Below are 17,092 nucleotides of genomic sequence, written 5' to 3' on the forward strand. Positions count from 1 at the left end.
TCCTGCTGGAGGGAATACTCATAAAACAGTACCGTTCTCTACGTACATAATCTAATGTGAGACTAATTCTAAAGTTTCAGATGTAGTTTTGTAATACAGAAGATGAGATGAAGTATCAATTATCCATTGTAGTCCTCAGCTGACATTGACAATAAGCTCCCCAGGTAATGCTTCCTGCGTCTCATCATTTATACTTACAAACAATGAAGACTCTGGATCCTAAAGCCACATAATCGTATCCCACAAAACATACTTGGGGAGTTCAGACCTTGTTGTCTAGGTACAAGAAGAGATGGCGCTGTCCAGCACGTAAAATCACTTAATAAAATATCACTTCTTTTTTTCTATATTTTTTCCCCGCGATGGGTTTGATTCCAGTGAGTCAACAGACTTTCCTTTCTTCTCGTACCTGAATTTTGCAGATGATTAGTTCAAATATTTATTCTCTAGCTCCTATTGTCGGGTCATCCTATGGCTTGATTTGCATACGCTCCATCATGGCTGTTTACAAAAACTCGTCGGAATAAACATCGACTTTCCAATCTTTTTGCGTTTATGATATTCCAGTTTTACTTTTACTCTCAGCACAGAAGTTGAAGAATGTCAGATGTTCAGTGAACAGTGATGATGGAGGCTTGAAGTCACGAAGAAGCCACAGGAGAGCGACACGCCCAAGGCTGTTGAACTTTGAGTGTCGTATTCATCGCTCCGTCCATCTGGCACGCTAACTTGCCTGGGACCAGGGCAGTGATAACACCACGTCCCCTTCATTCCATCTTCCTCATTTACTGAGGGCACTTCAGCGTACGATCCTTGCCTTCATAGGCGTCATTTATGTACGTGGTCGAATAATCCTTACTTACTTAATGCAGAATTCACGTACGGTCGAGCTGAGGCCACACTCCTCGACTGTAACCTACAGAGCTAGTTCAGGGGATCATGAAATAATCCGTTTAAGTTGCTACATCCTGGTTTAATATAGTCCTCAAGTCATCTTGTGATTCTTGCCCTTCGTGCAGTATTACACAAGGGTGAAAATACCGTTCCAACCACGCGATAACCCAAGAACTGCCTCTCATTTTTTCTTCGTCAGTAATGAGTGAGGGATCTTGTTTCTCGATGACGCTGATACTAACAAGTATTTTTTTTTTTTCCACCCTGGGCGTCTGGAGTGCTGGTCGAGGCGACTGGGCAGACAGACATGACCTTAACTACCTCGGGCAAGTTTTAATCGGTCGGAGAGGACGACGTGTAAGCGACGGCGTCCGTATGACGAGGACCAGGTCATGCCCAGTCACGACTCGGGTTACCTGACGTCGCTTTACGTAACATCGGCAGACCAGCGCGGGAGCCACCTACCCAGGCGGCCGTCATAAGACGCTCGCAGCTTCAATAGCAATACGTCACGGCGTTTTCAAGACCAGGGGAATACATAGGGAATACATAGTTTGCTCTGGGGGATACCTTTCTTTTCCGACTACTTTTCGAATATCTTTTCTTTATCTTATCTGTTTCTGTATCTATTACTTCAGTGGTTATATTCCTTGTACGTTCGGCCTAGCCCAGATGTCAAACGAAACACAGTTCCCCTCAATACAAGATGGTCTACTTGATGTCTACTTGACCCATACGTTACATAGGAGATGTTGCCTGTGAGATGAGACGAAGATGATGCTGCAGTTCAGATGGGAAAGTAAGACGAGTCATTACCAGATGCACTCGATGCCATGGATCACCACACCCAGTGTGCTGTGCCTGACCACTTGACTCTCTCCTAACCCCCAGCCACATCGCCTTACCTCCCCATCATGTCACCAACAGACGGCAACACCAGTGATCGCTGGAGCATCTATCCCTCTGACAATACTATCGTACGCGTAAATAACTTTCAGTTGAGGACGTAGCCTTGATGGAGACCTCACCACCAACACACACTCGGCCTGGCGACGAGGAGCCTGTGTGAGATGGTGGCATCCAAAAGTAACCAGTTGAGGAACGGAAAGTAAGGTGTCTGACGCAGTAGGGGTGACCCTGGGTGATCTCCAGGCAAGGTGAGGGTGGCCAGGGGCGTCCCAGCCATCACCACACACCTCTACCACCACCAACACCACCACCACAACCACGCTGCCGCCAACACACATGACCACCACCACACCCTACCACCTTCACACAATGTCACCTACGCAACTGCGACCACCACACACTACCACAACCACACTCGACCATCACTATGCCCTGTCACAACCACACACTGTGCCACTACATCACTATTACCTTAACTATGGCATAAAAGTTACGAACAATATGTAGAGCACAAACAACGAATTAAGTGAAGAGAACAAGCGAGAAACTAACAGTAGAATATAAGTTACGCGCTAACAGTAGAGCACAAGTTACGCCCTAACAGTACAGCACAAGTTACGCCCTAACGGTATAGCATAAATTACGCACTAACAGTAGAGCACAAGTTACGATTTTAATGGTAGATAACAGATTACGATAAACAGTAGAACTTAAGCTACGAACAGTCCAGTGGACCACATAAGTGAGTTATACCACAAGGGGAAAAAAAACCTACATAGGCAAATACATAGACACACGACACACACACCATTTTCTATCCTTTCGCCAAGGTCATCATCCAACTGAGGATTACATGAGATTTTCTTTCATCTCTACAAACACTCGTCTTTGTCTTGTGAAGGCTTTTGTTAATTCATTAAGCTGTGCACATGGCCGCAAGCCAAGGCTGACAAATGCTATTGTTACTGGCCTAGGCAGTTCCTCCTGGCCCACTGTCTTGGTGGCTCTGACACACAGTATGTCTGTGTTACGAGAGATTGACTGGATTCTCTATAATTCAGCTCAAGTAGCGTCCACTGTGGCCACTTGCGTGACGCGAACTGTGGCCACATTCAACGTCACTTGTGGCCAGGTGTATGACGCATTCTATGTCTGTGTGGACGAAGCCGATGATGGCCACATGTTGGTGTCGCCTGTGATCATGCATAGAGCATCGCCTGTGGCCATGCGTGCGTTATGTGGCCAATGTATAACTGTATATGTGGCTATGTGCATGACGCCGTGCATGACGCCAACTTTATTCAAACTGTCTCAAAATGAAACAGGTAACTTTGATCATACATGTGAACTGTGGCCACGTATATCATGCAGCATGGCCAAGGACATAACGCCATGTGGCCATATGATGTCACCTCGCAGACACATACATAGCGTTATCTATGACCACATACATAATGTCATGTGTAGCTTCATACATAATGTCATCTATGACCACATACATAATGTCATGTGTAGCTTCATACATAATGTCATCTATGACCACATACATAATGTCATGTGTAGCTTCATACATAATGTCATCTATGACCACATACATAATGTCATGTGTAGCTTCATACATAATGTCATCTGTGGCCACATACATAATGTCATGTGTAGCTTCATACATAATGTCATCTGTGGCCACATACATAATGTCATGTGTAGCTTCATACATAATGTCATCTGTGGCCACATACATAATGTCATGTGTAGCTTCATACATAATGTCATCTGTGGCCACATACATAATGTCATGTGTAGCTTCATACATAATGTCATCTGTGGCCACATACATAATGTCACATGTGGCCACATACATAATGTCATCTGTGGCCACATACATAATGTCATCTGTGGCCACATACATAATGTCATCTGTGGCCACATACATAATGTCACATGTAATCAAATAGCGTCATTTATGGCCATACCCACTGCGTCACCTGTGGCCACATACAGATGTACTGAAGGTGGTGAATGCGAGGGATTACCTTCATAAGGAGAGAGGGAGGTATGCAGATATCAGATGTCAGCCAGGGCGAAGGGAACTGTTGTGTCCCCCTGAATTTTGCACACTTGACATATCTACACGACTCAAGCATTATCACGCGTGTGTCTGGATCCATCTACACTCACTTGTTCTATGGTAAGAATGCTTTAACTGCTCTGTAGAGACAAGAGTATCTGAATCTCCAGCAAAAGCTTCAGTCCTGTTAGGAGGTTCATTTCAAGTGGTGTTGGGTGTGCCTGCCTTCTTCCGTATATCGACTTCCTCGATTTGTTTGAAGTCGAGGAAAATTCTTAAGGTTTCATTCAGCATTTTCTTCCTCGAATCTATTAGCAATTCTATTGTACAGCAGAGCCAAAGCTAGCTATTGGCGTTGCATAAGCCAGCCACATCATTTCAGCTGCTCTGATATTTGCACTAAAGGATTGTACCCTTCAACAGCTCTGAGCGAATCTGTCGATTTAGTTTCTTAATGGTTTCCAGTTAATAGGACTGAGATACCAAGATATTTAAAAGATGACACATATTCAATATATCATTATCATAGTTAGTCGCTGTCTCCTGCGTTAGCGAGGTAGAGCAAGGAAACAGACGAAAGAATGGCCCAACCCACCCACATACACATGTGTATACATAAACGCCCACACACGTACATATACATGCCTATACATTCTAACGTATATATATATATATATATTATTCTTATTTTATTTTGCTTTGTCGCTGTCTCCGTCGTTAGCGAGGTAGCGCAAGGAAACAGACGAAAGAATGGCCCAACCCGCCCACATACGCATGTATATACATACACGTCCACACACGCAAATATACATACCTATATATCTCAATGTACACATATATATACACACAAAGACATATACATATATACACATGTACATAATTCATACTGTCTGCCTTTATTTGTTCCCATCGCCACCCCGCCACACATGGAATAACAGCCCCCTCCCCCCTCATGTGTGCGAGGTAGCGCTAGGAAAAGACACCAAAGGCCCCATTCGTTCACACTCAGTCTCTAGCTGTCATGTAATATATATATATATATATTTTTTTTTTTTTATTATTATACTTTGTCGCTGTCTCCCGCGTTTGCGAGGTAGCGCAAGGAAACAGACGAAAGAAATGGCCCAACCCCCCCCCCATACACATGTATATACATACGTCCACACACGCAAATATACATACCTACACAGCTTTCCATGGTTTACCCCAGACGCTTCACATGCCTTGCTTCAATCCACTGACAGCACGTCAACCCCGGTATACCACATCGCTCCAATTCACTCTATTCCTTGCCCTCCTTTCACCCTCCTGCATGTTCAGGCCCCGATCACACAAAATCTTTTTCACTCCATCTTTCCACCTCCAATTTGGTCTCCCTCTTCTCCTCGTTCCCTCCACCTCCGACACATATATCCTCTTTGTCAATCTTTCCTCACTCATCCTCTCCATGTGCCCAAACCACTTCAAAACACCCTCTTCTGCTCTCTCAACCACGCTCTTTTTATTTCCACACATCTCTCTTACCCTTACGTTACTCACTCGATCAAACCACCTCACACCACACATTGTCCTCAAACATCTCATTTCCAGCACATCCATCCTCCTGCGCACAACTCTATCCATAGCCCACGCCTCGCAACCATACAACATTGTTGGAACCACTATTCCTTCAAACATACCCATTTTTGCTTTCCGAGATAATGTTCTCGACTTCCACACATTCTTCAAGGCCCCCAGGATTTTCGCCCCCTCCCCCACCCTATGATCCACTTCCGCTTCCATGGTTCCATCCGCTGCCAGATCCACTCCCAGATATCTAAAACACTTCACTTCCTCCAGTTTTTCTCCATTCAAACTCACCTCCCAATTGACTTGACCCTCAACCCTACTGTACCTAATAACCTTGCTCTTATTCACATTTACTCTTAACTTTCTTCTTCCACACACTTTTCCAAACTCAGTCACCAGCTTCTGCAGTTTCTCACATGAATCAGCCACCAGCGCTGTATCATCAGCGAACAACAACTGACTCACTTCCCAAGCTCTCTCATCCCCAACAGACTTCATACTTGCCCCTCTTTCCAAAACTCTTGCATTTACCTCCCTAACAACCCCATCCATAAACAAATTAAACAACCATGGAGACATCACACACCCCTGCCGCAAACCTACATTCACTGAGAACCAATCACTTTCCTCTCTTCCTACACGTACACATGCCTTACATCCTCGATAAAAACTTTTCACTGCTTCTAACAACTTTCCTCCCACACCATATATTCTTAATACCTTCCACAGAGCATCTCTATCAACTCTATCATATATATATATATATATATATATATATATATATATATATATATATATATATATATATATATATATATATATATCATTATTATACTTAGTCGCTGTCTCCCGCGTTAGTGAGGTAGCGTAAGGAAACAGACGAAAGAATGGCCCAATTAATCCACATACACATGTATATACATAAACGCCCACACACACACATACACATACCTATACGTTTTAACGTATACATATATATACATACACAGACATATGCATATATACACCTGTACATATTCATACTTGCTGCTTTCATCCATTTCCGTCGCCACCCCGCCACATATGAAATAGCGCCACTATTCCCCAGCGCGTGCGCGAAGTAGCGCTAGGAAAAGACAAAAAAGGCCACATTCGTTCACACTCAGTCTCTAGCTGTGATGCATAATGCACCAAAACCACTGCTCCCTTTCCACATCCACGCCCCACAAAACTTTCCATGGTTTACCCCAGACGCTTCACACGCCCTGGTTCAATCCATCGACAGCACGTCGACCCCAGTATACCACATCGTTCCAATTCACTCTATTCCTTGCACGCCTTTCACCCTCCTGCAAGTACAGGCCCCGATCACTCAAAATCTTTTTTTACTCCATCCTTCCACCTCCAATTTGGTCTCCCACTTCTCGTTCCCTCCACCTCTGACCGATATATCCTCTTTGTCAATCTTTCCTCACCCATTCTCTCCACGTGACGAAACCACTTCAATACACTCTTCTGCTCTCCCAACCACACTCTTTTTATTGCCACACATCTCTCTTACTCTTTCATTACTTACTCGATCAAACCACCTCACACCACATATTGTCCTCAAACATTTCATTTCCGACACATCCACCCTCCTCCGCACAACCCTATCTATAGCCAATACCTCGCAACCATATCACATTGTTGGAACCACTATTCCCCTCAAACATACCCATTTTTGTTCTCCGAGATAACGTTCTTGCCTTCCACACATTCTTCAACGCTCCCAGAACCTTCGCCTCCTTCCCCACCCTGTGACTCACTTCCGCTTCCATGGTTCTATCCGCTGCTAGGTCCACTCCCAGATATCTAAAACACTCCACTTCCTCCAGTTTTTCTCCATGCAGAAATATCTACGCCAAGGCTACCAGAGGCTGTAACTACATACATTTAAGAATGATTTGCATTTCATTTATGGTCTGGTGAATACAAGAATTTCACCATCAAGTTCCTGGGAGTTTCTGGCAATGATTTGAGAATTGCATAGATTCACAGGACTGCAAAGTTGCTTTTCTTTATGATCATTTCCGCAGCCTTGAAACAATACAGCGGAGTTTTGGGTCTGGAGATAAACCAGTATCCACTGCAAACAACGACCACTTATATCTATTCTAGTTATAGGAAATATCTATCGTATTAGGCAGCTTTCAAGTCAAAATATAGACTGTAGTTGTGCTAACTGTCGTCATGAAGGGATGGGATAGTTGTGGTACAGTTCTGTGCACTTTTGCCGTAAGTGGAACCATTAATGTCAGGTGGTACATGTTCCTTGATTGTGTGTAGTAGTTGGCTCAGCACTGCCACACCTCTCCCTCCCCTGACCTTTTCTCTGCTTCCTATCCTCCTCCTGACCTTTTTTCTCCTTCCCATCCTCCTCCTGACCTTTTTTCTCCTTCCCATCCTCCTCCTGGCCTTTTTTCTCCTTCCCATCCTCCTCCTGACCTTTTTTTCTCCTTCCCATCCTCCTCCTGACCTTTTTTCTCCTTCCCATCCTCCTCCTGACCTTTTTTCTCCTTCCCATCCTCCTCCTGGCCTTTTTTCTCCTTCCCATCCTCCTCCTGACCTTTTTTTCTCCTTCCCATCCTCCTCCTGACCTTTTTTCTCCTTCCCATCCTCCTCCTGACCTTTTTTCTCCTTCCCATCCTCCTCCTGACCTTTTTTCTCCTTCCCATCCTCCTCCTGACCTTTTTTCTCCTTCCCATCCTCCTCCTGACCTTTTTTCTCCTTCCCATCCTCCTCCTGACCTTTTTTCTCCTTCCCATCCTCCTCCTGACCTTTTTTCTCCTTCCCATCCTCCTCCTGACCTTTTTTCTCCTTCCCATCCTCCTCCTGACCTTTTTTCTCCTTCCCATCCTCCTCCTGACCTTTTTTCTCCTTCCCATCCTCCTCCTGACCTTTTTTCTCCTTCCCATCCTCCTCCTGACCTTTTTTCTCCTTCCCATCCTCCTCCTGACCTTTTTTCTCCTTCCCATCCTCCTCCTGGCCTTTTTTCTCCTTCCCATCCTCCTCCTGACCTTTTTTCTCCTTCCCATCCTCCTCCTGACCTTTTTTCTCCTTCCCATCCTCCTCCTGACCTTTTTTCTCCTTCCCATCCTCCTCCTGACCTTTTTTCTCCTTCCCATCCTCCTCCTGACCTTTTTTCTCCTTCCCATCCTCCTCCTGACCTTTTTTCTCCTTCCCATCCTCCTCCTGACCTTTTTTCTCCTTCCCATCCTCCTCCTGACCTTTTTTCTCCTTCCCATCCTCCTCCTGACCTTTTTTCTCCTTCCCATCCTCCTCCTGACCTTTTTTCTCCTTCCCATCCTCCTCCTGACCTTTTTTCTCCTTCCCATCCTCCTCCTGACCTTTTTTCTCCTTCCCATCCTCCTCCTGACCTTTTTTCTCCTTCCCATCCTCCTCCTGACCTTTTTTCTCCTTCCCATCCTCCTCCTGACCTTTTTTCTCCTTCCCATCCTCCTCCTGACCTTTTTTCTCCTTCCCATCCTCCTCCTGACCTTTTTTCTCCTTCCCATCCTCCTCCTGACCTTTTTTCTCCTTCCCATCCTCCTCCTGACCTTTTTTCTCCTTCCCATCCTCCTCCTGACCTTTTTTCTCCTTCCCATCCTCCTCCTGACCTTTTTTCTCCTTCCCATCCTCCTCCTGACCTTTTTTCTCCTTCCCATCCTCCTCCTGACCTTTTTTCTCCTTCCCATCCTCCTCCTGACCTTTTTTCTCCTTCCCATCCTCCTCCTGACCTTTTTTCTCCTTCCCATCCTCCTCCTGACCTTTTTTCTCCTTCCCATCCTCCTCCTGACCTTTTTTCTCCTTCCCATCCTCCTCCTGACCTTTTTTCTCCTTCCCATCCTCCTCCTGACCTTTTTTCTCCTTCCCATCCTCCTCCTGACCTTTTTTCTCCTTCCCATCCTCCTCCTGACCTTTTTTCTCCTTCCCATCCTCCTCCTGACCTTTTTTCTCCTTCCCATCCTCCTCCTGACCTTTTTTCTCCTTCCCATCCTCCTCCTGACCTTTTTTCTCCTTCCCATCCTCCTCCTGACCTTTTTTCTCCTTCCCATCCTCCTCCTGACCTTTTTTCTCCTTCCCATCCTCCTCCTGACCTTTTTTCTCCTTCCCATCCTCCTCCTGGCCTTTTTTCTCCTTCCCATCCTCCTCCTGACCTTTTTTCTCCTTCCCATCCTCCTCCTGACCTTTTTTCTCCTTCCCATCCTCCTCCTGACCTTTTTTCTCCTTCCCATCCTCCTCCTGACCTTTTTTCTCCTTCCCATCCTCCTCCTGACCTTTTTTCTCCTTCCCATCCTCCTCCTGACCTTTTTTCTCCTTCCCATCCTCCTCCTGACCTTTTTTCTCCTTCCCATCCTCCTCCTGACCTTTTTTCTCCTTCCCATCCTCCTCCTGACCTTTTTTCTCCTTCCCATCCTCCTCCTGACCTTTTTTCTCCTTCCCATCCTCCTCCTGACCTTTTTTCTCCTTCCCATCCTCCTCCTGACCTTTTTTCTCCTTCCCATCCTCCTCCTGACCTTTTTTCTCCTTCCCATCCTCCTCCTGACCTTTTTTCTCCTTCCCATCCTCCTCCTGACCTTTTTTCTCCTTCCCATCCTCCTCCTGACCTTTTTTCTCCTTCCCATCCTCCTCCTGGCCTTTTTTCTCCTTCCCATCCTCCTCCTGACCTTTTTTCTCCTTCCCATCCTCCTCCTGACCTTTTTTCTCCTTCCCATCCTCCTCCTGACCTTTTTTCTCCTTCCCATCCTCCTCCTGACCTTTTTTCTCCTTCCCATCCTCCTCCTGACCTTTTTTCTCCTTCCCATCCTCCTCCTGACCTTTTTTCTCCTTCCCATCCTCCTCCTGACCTTTTTTCTCCTTCCCATCCTCCTCCTGACCTTTTTTCTCCTTCCCATCCTCCTCCTGACCTTTTTTCTCCTTCCCATCCTCCTCCTGGCCTTTTGGAAGGCAGAGGGATGGGTGAGGAAGGCTGGGGATGGGTGAGGAAGGCTGGGGATGGATGAGGAAGGCTGGGGATGGGTGAGGAAGGCTGGGAGTAGCCGGAGGGAAGAGGGCTGAATAGCGGTGGACTTTCAGCCTCTGGAACACTGCCTGTAGCGAGTGACTTATTGAACAGAACAGCCAAGGGTTTGACTGAATGATTTTTCCCTCTTCATTCTCTTTAGATAAAATTTATCTTTTCTTACCGTTTTATCTACTTTCATTCCATATACTGCTAATAGTACATCTTCAACTTATATGTCAGTATGTCGTTGTTCGTTTTCCTCTTTTAGCATTGGACGTAAATTGTATCTTCCTTAGTAAACAGAGATGCAAAAATTATGTAATTTACGATGAAGGAGATTCGGAATGGATAAGAAAGTTACAGGTAGCTAGGGGAGCTTAAGAGGGATAAAGGAGAATTGAAGACAAACGAATAGGTAGGTTGTGGAGAGGAAAGCTCGATATAGCTTTTACATGATGGTGGGGAGAGGGGGATGAGTAAAGGGTCGAAGATGAATGAAGAGAGCTGAATGATGGATAAAGGAGGACTGGAGATGGGTAACTGGGATGCAGGTGGCTGAGTGTACTCGATGCATATTAGACAAAACCTGGAGCTGAGTGACTGGTGGGTGGAGTATACAATCTACGAGGATACGAGGTCCACGCTGGACCACACGAAACAACAGCTTGCGATGAATACAGGAGAATTCCTTGTCTGTAGGATCACTGGATCTATACCATTTAAAGTATATATATATATATATATATATATATATATATATATATATATATATATATATATATATAGTAAAAACATATACAAACAGGTAACTCGCATGTTAAGGCAACTCACGACCGCCTACGCCTCACTTCCGTTAAGTATAAGTAACAGAAAACATAAGTAAGATGACAACAACTTTGTTCTTACTGATCTTCAAAGAAAAGCCAAAGATCTAGTTAGTGACCCAAATATTGTGGCGACTTGAGTGAATATTCATCGATCTACCACACGTCTTGGGTGAATATTCATCATCTACCACAGCAGGAGACGCGAGTGTGGCGGAGGTGGTCGTGTCAAGAGCCTGGCACAAGAGAGCATCAGGTTAATAAGCGCTTGGTGAGAGGCCTCAGCTAATGTTGGCAGTGAGGTACGTAGATGTAGCGCCAGCCACTACGTGGAATAATCATCTGCTGCCAGTAACAAGAAGCTAAAACATAACACAACACATAACGGGGCAAACGTTAGACGCCTCGAGTTACAATCTATTCGTCGCAAAGAAAGTGACGCTACAGAAAATATCTAACAGCATATGCAAGAATTTGTAACCCAAAAAAAAAAAAAAGGTAAGTGGCTTGGAAGAACGAATCTTTGTTTACCCTGACATGGGTTGGCTGTACCAGAGCCTGAAAGAGAATTGGAGTGATCAACAGTGAGCGTGTGTATGTGTGTAGGGCATCAATGGTACATATTCACCGACGTGGTGTCTACACTACATATGTAACATGATAAGGTCCACGTCTAAGTCGGTTAATCTTGTTTTACCCCGCATATCCACGTCTCAGGTCTGAGTCACTTAGCATCATATTACCCCAGCATATATTGATGTCCTAAACCTACAGAATCCTCATAGTCTAGGACTTTGAGCCGCTGGCAAACAGGGATCATGACATGTGTCTTTATCACATACATCAGTGAATGTGATGCCAGTCGTGTGGCTCTTGACTTACCGCGAAGCTATCCTCTTCCGCGAGGCGAGATCTGCGTCCGTGCAAGACACGGAGACGCGACACATGGACTCGATGTGGCCCATCTCGTTCTTGGCAGTGCAGGTGTACATCCCGCCGTCGGTGTAGTCGGCGTCGTGTATCTCCAAGGTGGCGACGCCGTCCCCGTTCAGACTGAAGGTGTGCTTGCGGCTGGGTCTGATGCGCTGGCCGTCCCGGTGCCTGCAGTGCCACGGTCGGCGACACCGTCAGGTGACGGGCCAGTCAGGAGGGACGGGTGGGTGGGTAGCAGGAGGAGGACAAGAGAGGGATAGGCCAAGTAACGGAAGAAAAATAACACAAAAACCAAAATCAAAAGGGTGATGATGATGATGGTTCGGAAAGTAGAAAGTAAGCAAATATTCACAAGGATGTGTTTGTGGGTCAGCGAGAAAGAAGGTGGACCCACAGTCATGGATCAGCGAGATGAAATGAAGAAATCAGTCATGTTACGGAAGTATGGCGAGACGTGCGCGGGCGTGCAGGTCGTGGGTGAGAGATAGCAGTGTCCAGAAGAAAATGCCGTTGGCGCAATTGATTTAGTCAATGTCATTCGAAAGCATAAAGAAGAAAAGTAGAAGGAAATGTGATAAAAAAGCAGATATAAGGTGTGTGGTTCCAGCAATGATGAGATGGAACAGATATTAAATAAAATAGAATAATAAAGATGTCATCAAAGGTGTTATTAAAACAAATGTTAACAAAACATAAAATCGAAAGAAAACAAGTGATGAAAGGGGTTAAGCAGAGTAGAGGGGATTGGAAGAGAGAGAGAGAGAGAGAAAAAAAGAGATAATTATTAGCACGAAGCACAGGAGATGTGAAAGACTATCTATCGCACATTATAACAGTTGATCTCATGCAGGCATCATAACTAGAACTAAGAGCGTCACTTCCTATAGCACTACGACGACAATATCTACACCAGAGCAAAGTGTCTAATGCAAGATCATCCAGGCTCACGGATTAGCAGCCAACAGTAAACACAGGGGAAAATTTACATTTAGGGAGACGTGCTTACTTCGAGGGGGGACGACGCGGGCTGGCCATCTGTTGGTGTCAACTCATCTTCTAACCTCTCCTGCCCTCTGCCTCCTCCCACACCTTCCCCAGAACTACAACTCTCAGGCCTCACATAACCTTCATACTCCCTACCCACTTGAAATCCCACGTTATCTGCCACTCCTTCACGTACCAGACAACTCCGATGGTCGGGTAGGCTTCGATGATCGTCTGTAGGGTGATGGTGCTGCCCTCTCGGACGCTCTGGTCTTCCAGCTCTTGCAGGAACATGGGCGAGATGTACGACCTGAGGAAGGGATGTAAAAGATATTTCGAAGTTGTCAGCTTGGATGCTTTATTTTACGAATGGCAAAACATCTGAGCACAACGAATGACATGAAATGATCATTGTGGCAATTTACGCAGTTCTGTGAGGACTACTGCATCTTCACCACTTGTTAAAACCTCTTAAATTGCAATCCTAATGATCCCTCGTTACGTGTGGGATCAACAGCCACTCACCTAAGTCCAGAGTCGACGATGAGTCGACAGCGACAGAGGACGGAGCCGTAAGGGTTGACGGCGCAGGCGGAGTAGACACCAGCGTCGTCATGTGTGGCGCTGGAGATGTCCAGGGTGTAGAAGTGGCCGTCTTCTTGCCACATGGTGTGTCCATCTGCCGGTACACACGCTCTTGCTTAACGCTCACACTTCCACACACTTCGTTCATTGCTGACTTACTACTGTGGTATATACATGAGTCTAGCTTGACAACGAAGTATATATAATGAAACCGCTAAACTCTGGAAATGGTGTTAATCATGAAAGTATTACGTAATGCCAGTTGAAACTGCAGTCACCTCACTCCGTTTTCTACTCAGAATAGAATCTTTGAAACTAAATTTGAAATATAATCCTAATTCTAATGTCTGTAGGGAAATCACATCTCTCCTCAGACGTGGGCAGAAATGGGCTCTAGTTGTGAGCATCCCAGATAAAGTACAGACCAAAGTTCCCTCGTGTTGGTAGACCTAACTCTCAAATCCAGCTGTTCCTCTCCCTTACTAGACTATTTTTCTGTTTTATCAGTTATTCATTTATCTATTTTTGCGACACGGAAAAAAATCGTATCAGGATTAAAGTGTGAATTAAAATCAATCAATTAAGATTAATTCAATGTCTACAGAATATCATGTCGTGTTCATATGCTGTCCACATCAAAATTGATTTTCAGAAAGCTGAAGTATCTACCTATCAGGCTAATGTTTATGAGTCAGTTTGTATTACAAATGTACTCCATTATATTACTCTCTCACGATCATTGATGATGATGAATAATGGATTACCTCAGCATGATGGTGTTAAATCCATTATGAATCGACTTCAAAATATTGACAAAATGGTTATGGGTGTCTGCCGGTCAACACTGCTCACCATCTCATCTGTAATTAACTTACTGATTGCTCGTACTCGAGGCAAGATATTCACTCCTTTGATATCAGCCCTGTGTAAATCACTGCCTGACGTCCTCAGGAACTACTCTCTCAGTGGGAGTCAAATGCATCGGCAGTGTCTACTGGGACGACATACCTCGGTCATGGGCGTACTGAGGACTACAAGGAACTCCTGCCTCATCGTGAGTTCTTTTCGAACAAAGCTCAAAGCCTGACTGACAATACAGCAATATGAAGACCTATGGCACAGTAGACACCTGTGCTGGCCCTATGCCACACATTCCTGTTCCCAGGAGCTGCACAGAACCTACCGTCAGGAGACATGGGTTCGCCGTCCATGAACCAGGACACCTGTGGCTTGGGGATGCCCACGATCTGGCAGGTGAGGCGGACAGGGAACCCAACCTGGACGCGTCGGTCCCTCAGTCGCATCGTGAACTGCGGTGCCATGGAGGGAACGTTGTCAAGCCTCGATATCGACTGCAGGTAGCTGAGGAGAGAGGACCTCTGGCTGGTGAGGGCTCCTGGTGATCATGGGGGACATGGCTAGTGAGGGCTCCTGGTGATCATGGGGGGACATGACTAGTGAGGGCACCTGGTGATCATGGGGGACATGGCTGGTGAGGGCTCCTGGTGATCATGGGGGGACATGACTAGTGAGGGCACCTGGTGATCATGGGGGACATGGCTGGTGAGGGCTCCTGGTGATCATGGGGGACATGGCTAGTGAGGGCTCCTGGTGATCATGGGGGACATGGCTGGTGAGGGCTCCTGGTGATCATGGGGGGGACATGGCTAGTGAGGGCTCCTGGTGATCATGGGGGGGACATGGCTGGTGAGGGCTCCTGGTGATCATGGGGGGGACATGGCTAGTGAGGGCTCCTTCCTAGTGATCATGGGGGACATGGCTAGTGAGGGCTCCTGGTGATCATGGGGGACATGGCTAGTGAGGGCTCCTGGTGATCATGGGGGGACATAGCTAGTGAGGGCTCCTGGTGATCATGGGGGACATGGCTAGTGAGGGCTCCTGGTGATCATGGAGGGGGACATGACTAGTGAGGGCTCCTGGTGATCATGGGGGGGGACATGACTAGTGAGGGCTCCTGGTGATCATGGGGGGGGACATGACTAGTGAGGGCTCCTGGTGATCATGGGGGGGACATGGCTAGTGAGGGCCCCTGGTGATCATGGGGGGGACATGGCTAGTGAGGGCTCCTGGTGATCATGGGGGACATGGCTAGTGAGGGCCCCTGGTGATCATGGGGGGGACATGGCTAGTGAGGGCTCCTGGTGATCATGGGGGACATGGCTAGTGAGGGCTCCTGGTGATCATGGGGGACATGGCTAGTGAGGGCTCCTGGTGATCATGGGGGACATGGCTAGTGAGGGCCCCTGGTGATCATGGGGGGGACATGGCTAGTGAGGGCTCCTGGTGATCATGGGGGACATGGCTAGTGAGGGCTCCTGGTGATCATGGGGGACATGGCTAGTGAGGGCTCCTGGTGATCATGGGGGGGACATGGCTAGTGAGGGCTCCTGGTGATCATGGGGGACATGGCTAGTGAGGGCACCTGGTGATCATGGGGGACATGGCTAGTGAGGGCTCCTGGTGATCATGGGGGGACATGGCTAGTGAGGGCTCCTGGTGATCATTGGGGACATGGCTAGTGAGGGCTCCTGGTGATCATGGGGGGGACATGGCTAGTGAGGGCTCCTGGTGATCATGGGGGACATGGCTAGTGAGGGCTCCTGGTGATCATGGGGGGGACATGGCTAGTGAGGGCACCTGGTGATCATGGGGGACATGGCTAGTGAGGGCTCCTGGTGATCATGGGGGGGGGGGGCAATGTATCATGGGGGACATGGCTAGTGAGGGCTCCTGGTGATCATGGGGGGACATGGCTATAGTGAGGGCACCTGGTGATCATGGGGGACATGGCTAGTGAGGGCTCCTGGTGATCATGGGGGACATGGCTAGTGAGGGCACCTGGTGATCATGGGGGACATGGCTAGTGAGGGCTCCTGGTGATCATGGGGGGGACATGGCTAGTGAGGTCTCCTGGTGATCATGGGGGGGGACATGACTAGTGAGGTCTCCTGGTGATCATGGGGGACATGGCTAGTGAAGGCTCCTGGTGATCATGGGGGGGACATGACTAGTGAGGGCCCCTGGTGATCATGGGGGGGACATGGCTAGTGAGAGCTACTGGTGATCATGGGGGACATGGCTAGTGAGGGCTCCTGGTGATCATTGGGGGACATGGCTAGTGAGGGCTCCTGGTGATCATGGGGGACATGGCTAGTGAGGGCTCCTGGTGATCATGGGGGACGTGGCTAGTGAGGTCTCCTGGTGATCATGGGGGACATGGCTAGTGAGGGCACCTGGTGATCATGGGGGACATGGCTAGTGAGGGCACCTGGTGATCAT

At 47.2% G+C, this 17,092-nt stretch overlaps 1 protein-coding gene across 4 annotated transcripts in view; it reads right to left on the bottom strand.

The window, feature by feature from the left end:
• The window catches only part of LOC139757881 (uncharacterized), a 389,409-nt gene that overhangs the window by 329,609 nt on the left and 42,708 nt on the right, over positions 1 to 17,092 (bottom strand). For 3 of the 4 annotated variants that reach the window (XM_071678798.1, XM_071678800.1, XM_071678801.1), the window contains exons 18-21: positions 14,976 to 15,154; positions 13,733 to 13,886; positions 13,404 to 13,517; positions 12,173 to 12,391 (exon numbers count right to left, since the gene is read on the bottom strand). In XM_071678798.1, coding sequence (XP_071534899.1) covers positions 12,173 to 12,391; positions 13,404 to 13,517; positions 13,733 to 13,886; positions 14,976 to 15,154 — 666 coding nt within the window. Of the gene's footprint in view, positions 1 to 11,802; positions 11,849 to 12,172; positions 12,392 to 13,403; positions 13,518 to 13,732; positions 13,887 to 14,975; positions 15,155 to 17,092 lie in introns of those variants that run through there. The other variant, XM_071678802.1, reaches the window with a different exon arrangement.

This window comes from Panulirus ornatus, chromosome 28 (genome assembly GCF_036320965.1).
Source record: "Panulirus ornatus isolate Po-2019 chromosome 28, ASM3632096v1, whole genome shotgun sequence".
In the NCBI taxonomy this organism is placed as follows: domain Eukaryota; kingdom Metazoa; phylum Arthropoda; class Malacostraca; order Decapoda; family Palinuridae; genus Panulirus; species Panulirus ornatus.